This window comes from Nerophis lumbriciformis, linkage group LG12 (genome assembly GCF_033978685.3).
Source record: "Nerophis lumbriciformis linkage group LG12, RoL_Nlum_v2.1, whole genome shotgun sequence".
Taxonomy (NCBI): domain Eukaryota; kingdom Metazoa; phylum Chordata; class Actinopteri; order Syngnathiformes; family Syngnathidae; genus Nerophis; species Nerophis lumbriciformis.
This window is the reverse complement of record NC_084559.2, coordinates 13,383,864-13,395,645: the sequence shown is the minus strand read 5'-3', so window position 1 is coordinate 13,395,645 and position 11,782 is coordinate 13,383,864. Positions and strand designations below refer to the sequence as shown.

Below are 11,782 nucleotides of genomic sequence, written 5' to 3'. Positions count from 1 at the left end.
TATATATATATATATATATATATATATATATATATATATGTATGTGTGGGAAAAAAATCACAAGACTATTTCATCTCTACAGGCCTGTTTCATGAGGGTTTCCTCAATCATCAGGAGATTTTAATGGGAGCATTCACATACCATGGTTTATATAGGGCACAGAGTGGGTGGGTACAGGCTGGCGTAGGGGCGTGGTGATTGGCTCATGTGTTACCTAGGAGGTGTTTCCGTCTGTGGCGGCATGCTGTTACAATTTCGCTGCGCTTGTTGAGGGATGACAGGTCTGGACGGTAAATAATAAACAGTTTCTCTTTCAAGCATAGGTTGCATCTTTTATTACCACTAAGAGAAACTGTTTATTATTTACCGTCCAGACCTGTCATCCCTCAACAAGCGCAGCGAAATTGTAACAGCATGCCGCCACAGACGGAAACACCTCCTAGGTAACACATGAGCCAATCACCACGCCCCTACGCCAGCCTGTACCCACCCACTCTGTGCCCTATATAAACCATGGTATGTGAATGCTCCCATTAAAATCTCCTGATGATTGAGGAAACCCTCATTAAACAGGCCTGTAGAGATGAAATAGTCTTGTGATTTTTTTCCCACACATACATATATTGCGCTCTACTACGGTATCGAGCACTATTTTTTGGATAACCTTATTAAGACATATATATATATATATATATATATATATATATATATATATATATATATATATATATATATATATATATAAATATATATATATATATATATATATATATATATATATATATATATATATATATATATATATATATATATATATATAAATAAAAGAAATACTTGAATTTCGGTGTTCATTTATTTACACGTATACACACACACATAACACTCATCTACTCATTGTTGAGTTAAGGGTTGAATTGTCCATCCTTGTTCTATTCTCTGTCACTATTTCAGAACACACACATTATACAAATATACATTATAAAATCAATAAGAAAACGGGAGCTCTAATTTGGGAGTCTGAATTAGGATCAGAAGTTCTTATATAAACATTGCGCACTCACGTCGCCATTTTGTATTGATTACTGCAGCTGTGCACTGGGATTCATTCACAAATACAAACTACAACTCACAAACACTTTAGAGTTAGGCTACACCATCAAAAATGTGTACTTAAACTTATAAAGATCACATGGATATTATTCAGTGAGTTGATTCACCAAAACTAACCTGTTATACAGGAGGAAAAAGCACACAGGACGTTTCAATTGTTCACAGACTGGTCGCGCTCGTCAGAATGACAAGACACTTCCGGTCTGCAGGTGATAGCATTCAATTGGGAAGAAACGCCCTACTGCCCCCTACTGACCAATGTGAATACTGATAAATGTGTAATACAGCTCCAAAAACGAATAAAACCACAAAATAAAATAAATCAACACAAAAATGTGACACATTATGGGTGGCTCACATATGCATGTACAGTAGATGGCAGTATTGTCCTGTTTAAGAGTGTCACAACATTGCCGTTTACGGCAGACGAACTGCTTTACGGTAGACGAAAACTTGACTGCTGTTGGTGTGTGTTGTTACCGCGCTGGGAGGACGTTAATGAAACTGCCTAACAATAAACCCACACAAGAAACCAAGAACTCGCCCTCCATCATTAGCTGTTTATATTGTGGGAAAGCGGACGTGTGAACAGGCTGTCAACACGTCACTCAGGTCCGTATGGAGCTGGAGGGGGCGTGGCCTCCAGCTCCGCCTGAATTTCGGGAGGTTTTCGGGAGAAAATTTTTACCGGGAGGTTTTCGGGAGAGCCGCTGAATTTCGGGAGTCTCCCGGAAAATCCGGGAGGGTTGGCAAGTATGGATATAGTAGATAACTCCAGTTTGTGTGTGTGTGTTTAGGGTAGAGGGTGAGAAACAGAAAAAGAGAGCCAAGCTTGGCATTTTGAAATAAAAAATAATATTTACCACAAATACGAAGGGTCATACTGCTCAGTGAATCATTTGCATCATCTTTCTGGTGACTTTGTGGAATATACAGGGTACTAAATATAAGGGCAAAGAGCTACTGCAGGGTATATACAGCTTAGTCAGCTTTTAATTACCAAAAAACCGTCATTTATTAATGCATTTTAGGCAACACAAGCGTCGTTTGGCTTGATAATCATGGCGGATAAGCTACACGGACTTTGCTCGGGAGATTTCCCCTCAGACTAAACAGAGCCAAACGCTTGGTTCAACGATATTTTCCCTTGCTTTTAAGAGCACACTGCTGTGTTTAGATGGAGACAGGTGTGGACAATACTGGAGACAGACACTACCGTATTTTTCGGAGTATAAGTCGAAAATGCACAATAAAGAAGGAAAAAAACATATCTAAGTCGCACTGGAGTATAAGTCGCATTTTTTGGGGAAATGTATTTGATAAAAGCTGTCGGAGGCAGATATTTACATATATCCGAATTTAAGTGTTACTTCTTTTTAATTCATAGCCATATTTGTAAACAGCTCGTGTTTGTCCATTTGTTCTCTTTCTGTTTGTCTGCAAGTAAACTGTGTGTGTTAACCTTGAAGCTTTGGAATGTTAGAGAGAGAGATAATGGACATTTGTTTTGGCTAGAGGGACATGACTGCCAGGGACTTAAGAGGGGAGAGGGTTTTTCGGGGGGCAGACCATCTTGGCGGCGCGATAGAATGTTCTATGCTGGACTGGTCTCAATGTATATATATATATGCAAAGCTTTGCAAATATATTACAAAATACCTATTCTGTCTCTGGTGGTTTTTCTACTCAGCTTTAAGTGTTGTAAAGAGCTTGGGAGCGACTTGTGACTTGAATTCCCTGGGAGGAACAACTGGTCCAAAACGCAACAAAGCCAACACCAAGAATAGACATTTGAAAGGCAATTTAAAATAAATAAAGAATAGTGAACAACAGGCTGAATTATGGTAAGAGTCATTCAAATAACTATAACATATAGAACATGCTATACGTTTACCAAACAATCTGTCACTCCTAATCGCTAAATCCCATGAAATCTTATACGTCTAGTCTCTTACGTGAATACAGTTTTCATTAGCTGTGACTGAGAGTTAATGAGGTGAGGAAACATGTGTCGTGAACATCGTCACAACTTGTTTATAAAGTCTTTAGTTTGTTTACTCGGATGTTCACTCGTCCTTTATTTAAATGCAAACTGTATGAGTGTTCAAATAACATCAATACTAGCTTAAATATTTTCTCATTTCATCGAATTGAACGCTGGCTGTGAAGATTGTGTATTCGATGTGAGAGGTGTCACTCCCATACTTGCCAACCCTCCCGGATTTTTCCGGGAGACTCCCGAAATTCAGCGCCTCTCCCGAAAACCTCCCGGGACAAATTTTCTCCCGAAAAACTCCCGAAATTCAGGCGGACCTGAGTGACGTGTTGACAACACACAACAACAGTGTCTACCGTAAAGCAGTTCGTCTGCCGTAAACAGCAATGTTGTGACACTTTTAAACAGGACAATACTGCCATCTACTGTACATGCATATGTGACCCACCCATAATGTGTCACATTTTTGTGTTGATTTATTTATTTTATTTTGTGGTTTGAATTCGTTTTTGGAGCTGTCATTACACATTTATCAGTATTCACATTGGTCAGTAGGGGGCAGTAGGGCGTTGAATGCTATCACCTGCAGACTGGAAGTGTCTTGTCATTCTGATGAGCGCGACCAGTCTGTGAACAATTGAAACGTCCTATGTGCTTTTTCCTCCTGTATAACAGGCTAGTTTTGGTGAATCAACTCACTGAATATTATCCATGTGATCTTTATAAGTTTAAAGTTAAAGTTAAAGTTAAAGTACCAATGATTGTCACACACACACTAGGTGTGGCGAAATTATTCTCTGCATTTGACCCATCACCCTTGATCACCCCCTGGGAGGTGAGGGGAGCAGTGGGCAGCAGCGGGAATCATTTTGGTGATTTAACCCCCAATTCCAACCCTTGATGCTGAGTGCCAAGCAGGGAGGTAATGGGTCCCATTTTTTTATAGTCTTTGGTATGACTCGGCCGGGATTTGAACTCCCAACCTACCGATCTCAGGACGGACACTCTAACCACTAGGCCACTGAGTAGGTAGTTTGTAAATGAACACTGAAATTCAAGTATTTATTTTATTTATATATATATATATATATATATATATATATATATATATATATATAGCTAGAATTCACTGAAAGTCAAGTATTTCCCCCCCCCGCCCCCCACCCCCCACCTCCCGAAATCGGAGGTCTCAAGGTTGGCAAGTATGGTCACTCCTCTTTATTTTTGTTGGCCAAACTGTCGCACTGAACCACCAGGAGGCATTGTTGGAGAACAAAGCTTGTTTATTAGACGTCATCTTCATTAACCAAACTGCTTTGAGTTTTATATTAATATCAAAAAGTAGAGCGAATACATCTTAGTCAGCTTATTTTTAGTGCTGTCAAACGATTCTAATATTTAATTGCGTTTAATCACATTTTGTGCATAGATTGGATAGAGCAGCCATTCCAGCAACTTGAGGGTTCCAGGTTCAATCCCCGTCTCTGCCTTTACTGCCGTTGTGTCCTTGGACAAGACACTTCACCCTTGCTTCCAGTGCCGCTCACACTGGTGTATGAATGAGTTTTTTTTAGCTGGAATGCCGCTGCTTTTCCACCGCGATGGTATAGACTTAGGGTCAAACAGGGCGCACGTTAACTGATTATTGTGTTTACTTTGACAGCCCTACTTATTTTGCGTTGTTCTATGATAACTAACTGCTCTGCGCTGTCCTCCAAATCTAAACATCAGACATGGAAATGATCAGCTGGACTCTCGACTCAATTGACAAAAAATTTTCGACGAGGAAAAGAGGTTCTGGGGGCCCTGGCTGCCCTGATGGAACCATTGCTGTGGGGTACGTGAGAGATTCCTGGGATAAATGGAGAATCATGTGCCTCTCAGTCCTTTCCATCGAGGATGCGGAAGACATCTACCTATTTGGAACCGTGATCGCGGGCCACCTGCTGATTGGGCTGGGCATTGCTCTGGTGCATCGTCAAATTCGTAAGACGACGGCAGCCTCTCAAGGAGCCCAAAGGCTGTTCGTCACAATGGAAGGTTTGGGCAGGGCTGTGGGATAACAGACTGGGGCGATTTCTGAACTGAATCGCAAGATGGATCGCATCACGGAAAAACTGGTTGAAAGGGAAAAATTGGATATGAGAGCCAGCATGGACGAATAGAACAGACAAGCCATTGTAATGTCTGCTCGCAGAAAAACAAAAATCCTAATCTACGATTTGACTCCCTCGAATGGCTTTGACGCTGCAACAACAGGAGCAGGCTGTTCTGAAAACATCCCCCCCGAGGACTCCTCAATGATGGACGCTTTTGACCTCCCTCCCTCCTCAACGACACCTGGAGTCGAACTTTTGCTTGCATGCAGAGCGGCCCCAGGCCTATAGACATTACATCAACACACCCAAGACAATAGGCATAAACACACCCTCCCTAACCCCCACCACACGCCTTCATCACCGCTTGATTCCCCTTCGGGGTGATGGACGGCTGGCAGCGCTTTATAGCAGCAGTCGACCTCCAGGGTCCCAACTCCCCCCCCTCTGTTGCGAGTTGTCGTGATTATATGTAACGTGTTTATGTGTGCATTGCATGGAGGTTTTTCCCCACTCCAGACTAGGCCCCCCTACATTGTATTTTTTAGTCATCTTCTTCCCCAGCCTTTTTCCCATCTTTAACGGGGCGCCTTTGTTTGTTTGTCTAATCTTGAACGGGTTTGTGCTGAAAACATAGTTTTGTTGTACTTGTGCAATGACGATAAAGTCCTATCCTATCACGGAACAGAAAAAAAGACATACCTGGTCCTGTTAATCGCCACCAGCTTCTCGATGGCCTGGGCTTGGATGAGGGAGCGAGCGTTTTCGGAGCTGTCCGTGACGATCTCATGGATGGTGTTGAGGATGGCCACCACCGTGTCCTCCTCCAAGTTCTTGGCTGGTCGCTGCTGTCCGCTTGGCAAATTACTGACCAAGTCCCGCATGGCATAACTTCCTATTAATGAAAAGGGAAACACATTTGTAAACAGTTTCAGTATTATGTTGAACTAGAAATGTGGACCACACTGTACAAATTCATCTTTGTCAAGACATTGTATGACTGCTGGAAAATCAATAAAATAGCTGAATTTACCTGGACAGTTGTTGAAACACAAAAAACTATTAAAACGGATTTATACCAGCGATTTAGTAATGCATTTAACCCTTGTGTAATGTTCATATCGTTGTTACTCAGCCAGCGTTTGTGGGTCTGATGGACATTTTGTGGCTTTTAATGCCTCACAATCAAACAATGTTTACCTTATCCCAATAAACATCTGTTCAGTATTTTAACATAAAAGTGTTTGATTGTGAGGCATTAAAAGCCACAAAATGCAACGGGTCGATCGGGGGTGGGGGGAGGTGTCGCAGCTTACTGCGGGGTTCGTTACCCCGAGATGCAGACGGACCACTCCGGACAAGTTGTGCAGGTAAGAACATGATTTAATCTTCAAATTTAAATGCGTACAAAAAAACACAAAACAAGCAGAAGGAAAACGTGCTGATCGCACGGGAAGCCAAGGTTACCTCTTAGCACAGGAAGCATAAACTCGGAGACAAGAACTACAAACGTAACTGTTGCCTGAAGCAAACAATGAAGCCAGGCCGATTGATCGGCAAAGGCAGGTTTAAATAGTCCCTCTGATTAGTGCTCGGGAAACAGGTGAGCGTCCCGAGCACCAATCAGAGACAGGTGGAAACTATAAGCACCAATGGTAACTAAGAACAAACAAGGGTGCACAAAAACAGGAACTAAGGAAGTCCAAAACTAACAGAATATAACAAAAACATAATCCGAGCGACGGGTCATGACAGATACCAAGTAGTTACAGGATCGTACATTGGTCATATTCAAAGTCCGTCTGTGTCCAGGGACATATTTCCTGAGTTTATAAACATAATAGGAATTTTAAAAAGAAAAAAAGATTTTGTGACGATAAAAATTATTGATGTAATTGTAGTAGTATCGATTGCATTGTACCATATGTCCCGGCAAGAAATCTGCGTTCAAAGAACTCCAGCTTATTAGTGATTCCCAGAGCCCCAAAAAAAGTCTGCGGGCTATAGAGCGTTTTCTATTGGGGCTCCAGTACTATGGAATGCCCTCCCGGTAAGAGTTAGAGATGCTACCTCAGTAGAAGCATTTAAGTCCCATCTTAAAACTCATTTGTATACTCTAGCCTTTAAATAGACCCCATGTTAGACCAGTTGATCTGCCGTTTCTTTTCTTTTCTCCTCTGCTCCCCTTTTCCTTGTGGAGGGGGGGGCACAGGTCCGGTGGCCATGGATGAAGTGCTGGCTGTCCAGAGTCGGGACCCGGGGTGGACCGCTCACCTGTGCATCGGCTGGGAACATCTGTGCGCTGCTGACCCGTCTCCGCTCGGGATGGTGTCCTGCTGGCCCCACTATGGACTGGACTCTTACTATTATGTTGGATCCACTATGGACTGGACTCTTACTATTATGTTAGACCCACTATGGACTGGACTTTCACACTATTATGTTAGATCCACTATGGACTGGACTCTTACTATTATGTTAGATCCACTATGGACTGGACTCTCACAATATTATGTCAGACCCACTCGACATCCATTGCATTCGATCTCCCCTAGAGGGGGGGGGGGGGTTTACCCACATATGCGGTCCTCTCCAAGATTTCTCATAGTCATTCACATCGACGTCCCACTGGGGTGAGTTTTTCCTTGCCCTTATGTGGGCTTTGTACCGAGGATGTCGTTGTGGCTTGTGCAGCCCTTTGAGACACTTGTGATTTAGGGCTATATAAATAAACATTGATTGATTGATTGATACGCTCCTGTACTTGGTATCATTACAGTGGATGTTAGGTGTAGATCCACCAATGGCGTTTGTTTACATTGTGACGCCGGTGAGCTACGGTGTGTAGTGAAGCATGTTTAGCTAGTCCTCGTCCTGCAAGGATGATACTTGTAATTACTGCCAATGGCATTGTCGCCACGGGTTACGGAACGTAAATAAAGTATTGTTGACATTTTTTGATGCAAGTTAGATTTTTTTTGATTTAGAGGTAGAATTGATCTCTCTAAATGATTGTGAACGATAGGCAAAATTTCAAGAAAACAGTGTAGTTCCCCTTTAAGTCCCATAGCAGCTATACAATTATAAAATGATGTTGCTGAATAGACGATATGCCTGATGTATTTTATTTCTGACTGTCCAAAATGTTGACACACACGTAGGACGGAGGATTCTTGTCTGTGCAACCGTGTGTTTGCACGTCCTTCTGACACGTGCTAAATAACGTGCTAAATAATGCTCCCAAAACGGTGACAAGTGTTGATTAATCACATTGCGCATGCTAAATAACCAAAATTGTATCTTATCCTCTCAGTATTGTGGATGTTTTGATATATCGTGCATAGTGACAAAGACAGAGACGCAAAATGAATTGCACACCTTATTTTGCTCACTTAAAGGGGAACTGCACTTTTTTTTTTGAAATTTTGCCTATCGTTCACAATCATTATGAAGCACATGATGACAAATGGATTTTTTTTAACACATTGTAACTTGTAAATAAACGTACATAAAAGTCCCCTTACAGTGCAGCCAAGGGGGAGGTCCTCTAAAAAAAATATGGACACTTTGACAAGTTGTAAAAGTCAGATATATGAAGGTCGTATAATCCTAGTAATAAGGCACTGTAGCCCAAGGTCATATCATATAGCATTTTCTGACATTGCTAGACTGTGTTTGTATTTATCATAGATCATACAGAGTGGCCGATTCTTGACTAGTACAAGTATTCAGGCAAAAATGCAGAAAAAAAAGGTGTTTACCAATTAGGTCCTTGTTGCGGCGGTCGATGGAGAGGTTGCGAAGGGCGATGGCCACGGCTCGGACCACCTTGTCGGAGTCGGACCGCAGCAGCTCTACCAGGATGGGGAGACCTTTCTCTTTACGCACGGTGGCCCGGATGTAGTTAGACCACTGATAGGTAGACAGAAGGTCATGTGTCAGCGCGTTTTATCATTTGAACATTTCATTTCATGCCATGATAGAAGGAATTGGGAATATCTTGACCACAGACTTTGCACGATTGATTAACACACTCAAATAGGATGAGCACATTCACACTTACAGTCGTGGTCAAAAGTTGACATACACTTGTGAAGGACATAATGTCTTGAGTTTCCAATCATTTCTACAACTCATGACATCACATGGACAAAGATAAGACCTTCTGGAGGAAAGTTCTGTGGTCAGATGAAACACAAATTGAGCTGTTTTGGCCACAATACCCAGCAATATGTTTGCATGGCACAGTTTTGTCACTGCCACGATCAGGAAGAAAACACAACCTTCAGAGAGAAAATTGGTCAGGATGATCAAGAGTCAACCGAGAGCCGACAAAAAGCAGGTCTGCAATGAATTGGAAGCTGCTAGAACACAGGTGTCAGTGTCCACAGTCAAGCGTGCTTTGCATCGCCATGGACTGAGAGGCTACCACGCAAGAAGGAAGCCCTTGCTCCAAAAGCGACACCTTAAGGCTCGTTTAAAGTTTGCTGCTGATCACATGGACAAAGATAAGACCTTCTGGAGGAAAGTTCTGTGGTCAGATGAAACAAAAATTGAGCTGTTTTGGCCACAATACTCAGCAATATGTTTGGAGGAGAAAAGGTGAAGCCTTTTATCACAGGAACACTATTCCTACTGTTAAGCATGGTGGTGGTAGTATTATGCTCTGGGCCTGTTTTGCTGCCAATGGAACTGGTGCTTTACAGAGAGTAAATGGGACAATGAAAAAAGGAGGATTACCTCCAAATTCTTCAGGACAACCTAAAAATCATCAGCCCGGAGGTTGGGTCTTGGGCGCAACAGGACAATGACCCCAAACACACGTCAAAAGTGGTAAAGGAATGGCTAAATCAGGCTGGAATGAAGGTTTTAGAATGGCCTTCCCAAAGTCATGACTTAAACGTGTGGAGTATGCTGAAGAAACAAGTCCATGTCAGAAAACCAACAAATTTAGCTGAACTGCACCAATTTTGTCAAGAGGAGTGGTCAAAAATTCAAGCAGAAGCTTGTGGATGGCTACCAAAAGCGCCTTATTGCAGTGAAACTTGCCAAGGGACATGTAACCAAATATTAACATTGCTGTAGGTATACAGCAATGTCGTCAGAACGCCCTCATCTTTGCGTCCTGGCGAGCGCACCGCGGGCCACGCCCACAGGCGCTCTCTCTCCGCTGCGGGCATGCCTCTTCCTGCCTGCAAACAATCTGCAATCGGTGAACCCGCCCGTGATCAGCAAGCTGCCTTCATAAGCCGGCACAACCTGCCACGCCGGGCCGGAATATAACCTTCTGTTGGCGTACCGTAAGCTCGTCTCCGGCTTCCTAGTTGCCTTCTGTCCTGATCTCTGTGTTTTCCCTGCGTGTGTTTTCCCCACGGACTTCCGTGTTCCTTCGCTCTCGACAACACTTGGTAACACACACCTCAGCTAACTACACACATAGCCTCACACACATACACTCTTGGGTTTTGACACTCTCCATTTCCTTATAGTATTTTTACAAGTTACTATTGTTTATTTTTAGTTGTTTACCTTCCCGGTAAGGTCTATTCAGGTGTACTGGAGAGGAGGCTACGCCGGATAGTCGAACCTCGGATTCAGGAGAAACAGTGTGGTTTTCGTCCTGGTCGTGGAACTGTGGACCAGCTCTATTCTCTCGGCAGGGTCCTTGAGGGTGCATGGGAGTTTGCCCAACCAGTCTACATGTGCTTTGTGGACTTGGAGAAGGCATTCGACCGTGTCCCTCGGGAAGTTCTGTGGGGAGTGCTCAGAGAGTATGGGGTATCGGACTGTCTGATTGTGGCGGTCCGCTCCCTGTATGATCAGTGCCAGAGCTTGGTCCGCATTGCCGGTAGTAAGTCGGACACGTTTCCAGTGAGGGTTGGACTCCGCCAAGACTGCCCTTTGTCACCAATTCTGTTCATAACTTTTATGGACAGAATTTCTAGGCGCAGTCAAGGCGTTGAGGGGATCTGGTTTGGTGGCTGCAGGATTAGGTCTCTGCTTTTTGCAGATGATGTGGTCCTGATGGCTTCATCTGGCCAGGATTTTCAGCTCTCACTGGATCGGTTCGCAGCTGAGTGTGAAGCGACTGGGATGAGAATCAGCACCTCCAAGTCCGAGTCCATGGTTCTCGCCCGGAAAAGGGTGGAGTGCCATCTCCGGGTTGGGGAGGAGATCTTGCCCCAAGTGGAGGAGTTCAAGTACCTAGGAGTCTTGCTCACGAGTGAGGGAAGAGTGGATCGTGAGATCGACAGGCGGATCGGTGCGGCGTCTTCAGTAATGCGGACGCTGTATCGATCCGTTGTGATGAAGAAGGAGCTGAGCCGGAAGGCAAAGCTCTCAATTTACCGGTCGATCTACGTTCCCATCCTCACCTATGGTCATGAGCTTTGGGTTATGACCGAAAGGACAAGATCACGGGTACAAGCGGCCGAAATGAGTTTCCTCCGCCGGGTGGCGGGGCTCTCCCTTAGAGATAGGGTGAGAAGCTCTGCCATCCGGGAGGAGCTCAAAGTAAAGCCGCTGCTCCTCCACATGGAGAGGAGCCAGATGAGGTGGTTCGGGCATCTGGTCAGGATGC

At 43.7% G+C, this 11,782-nt stretch overlaps 1 protein-coding gene across 6 annotated transcripts in view; it reads right to left on the bottom strand.

Moving 5' to 3' along the window:
• The window catches only part of LOC140679258 (splicing regulator ARVCF-like), a 349,408-nt gene that overhangs the window by 18,726 nt on the left and 318,900 nt on the right, over positions 1-11,782 (bottom strand). For all 6 annotated transcript variants that reach the window (XM_072914307.1, XM_072914309.1, XM_072914305.1 and 3 more), the window contains 2 exons: positions 8,964-9,114; positions 5,905-6,097 (listed from right to left, as the gene is read on the bottom strand). In XM_072914307.1, coding sequence (XP_072770408.1) covers positions 5,905-6,097; positions 8,964-9,114 — 344 coding nt within the window. The remainder of the gene's footprint in view (positions 1-5,904; positions 6,098-8,963; positions 9,115-11,782) is intronic.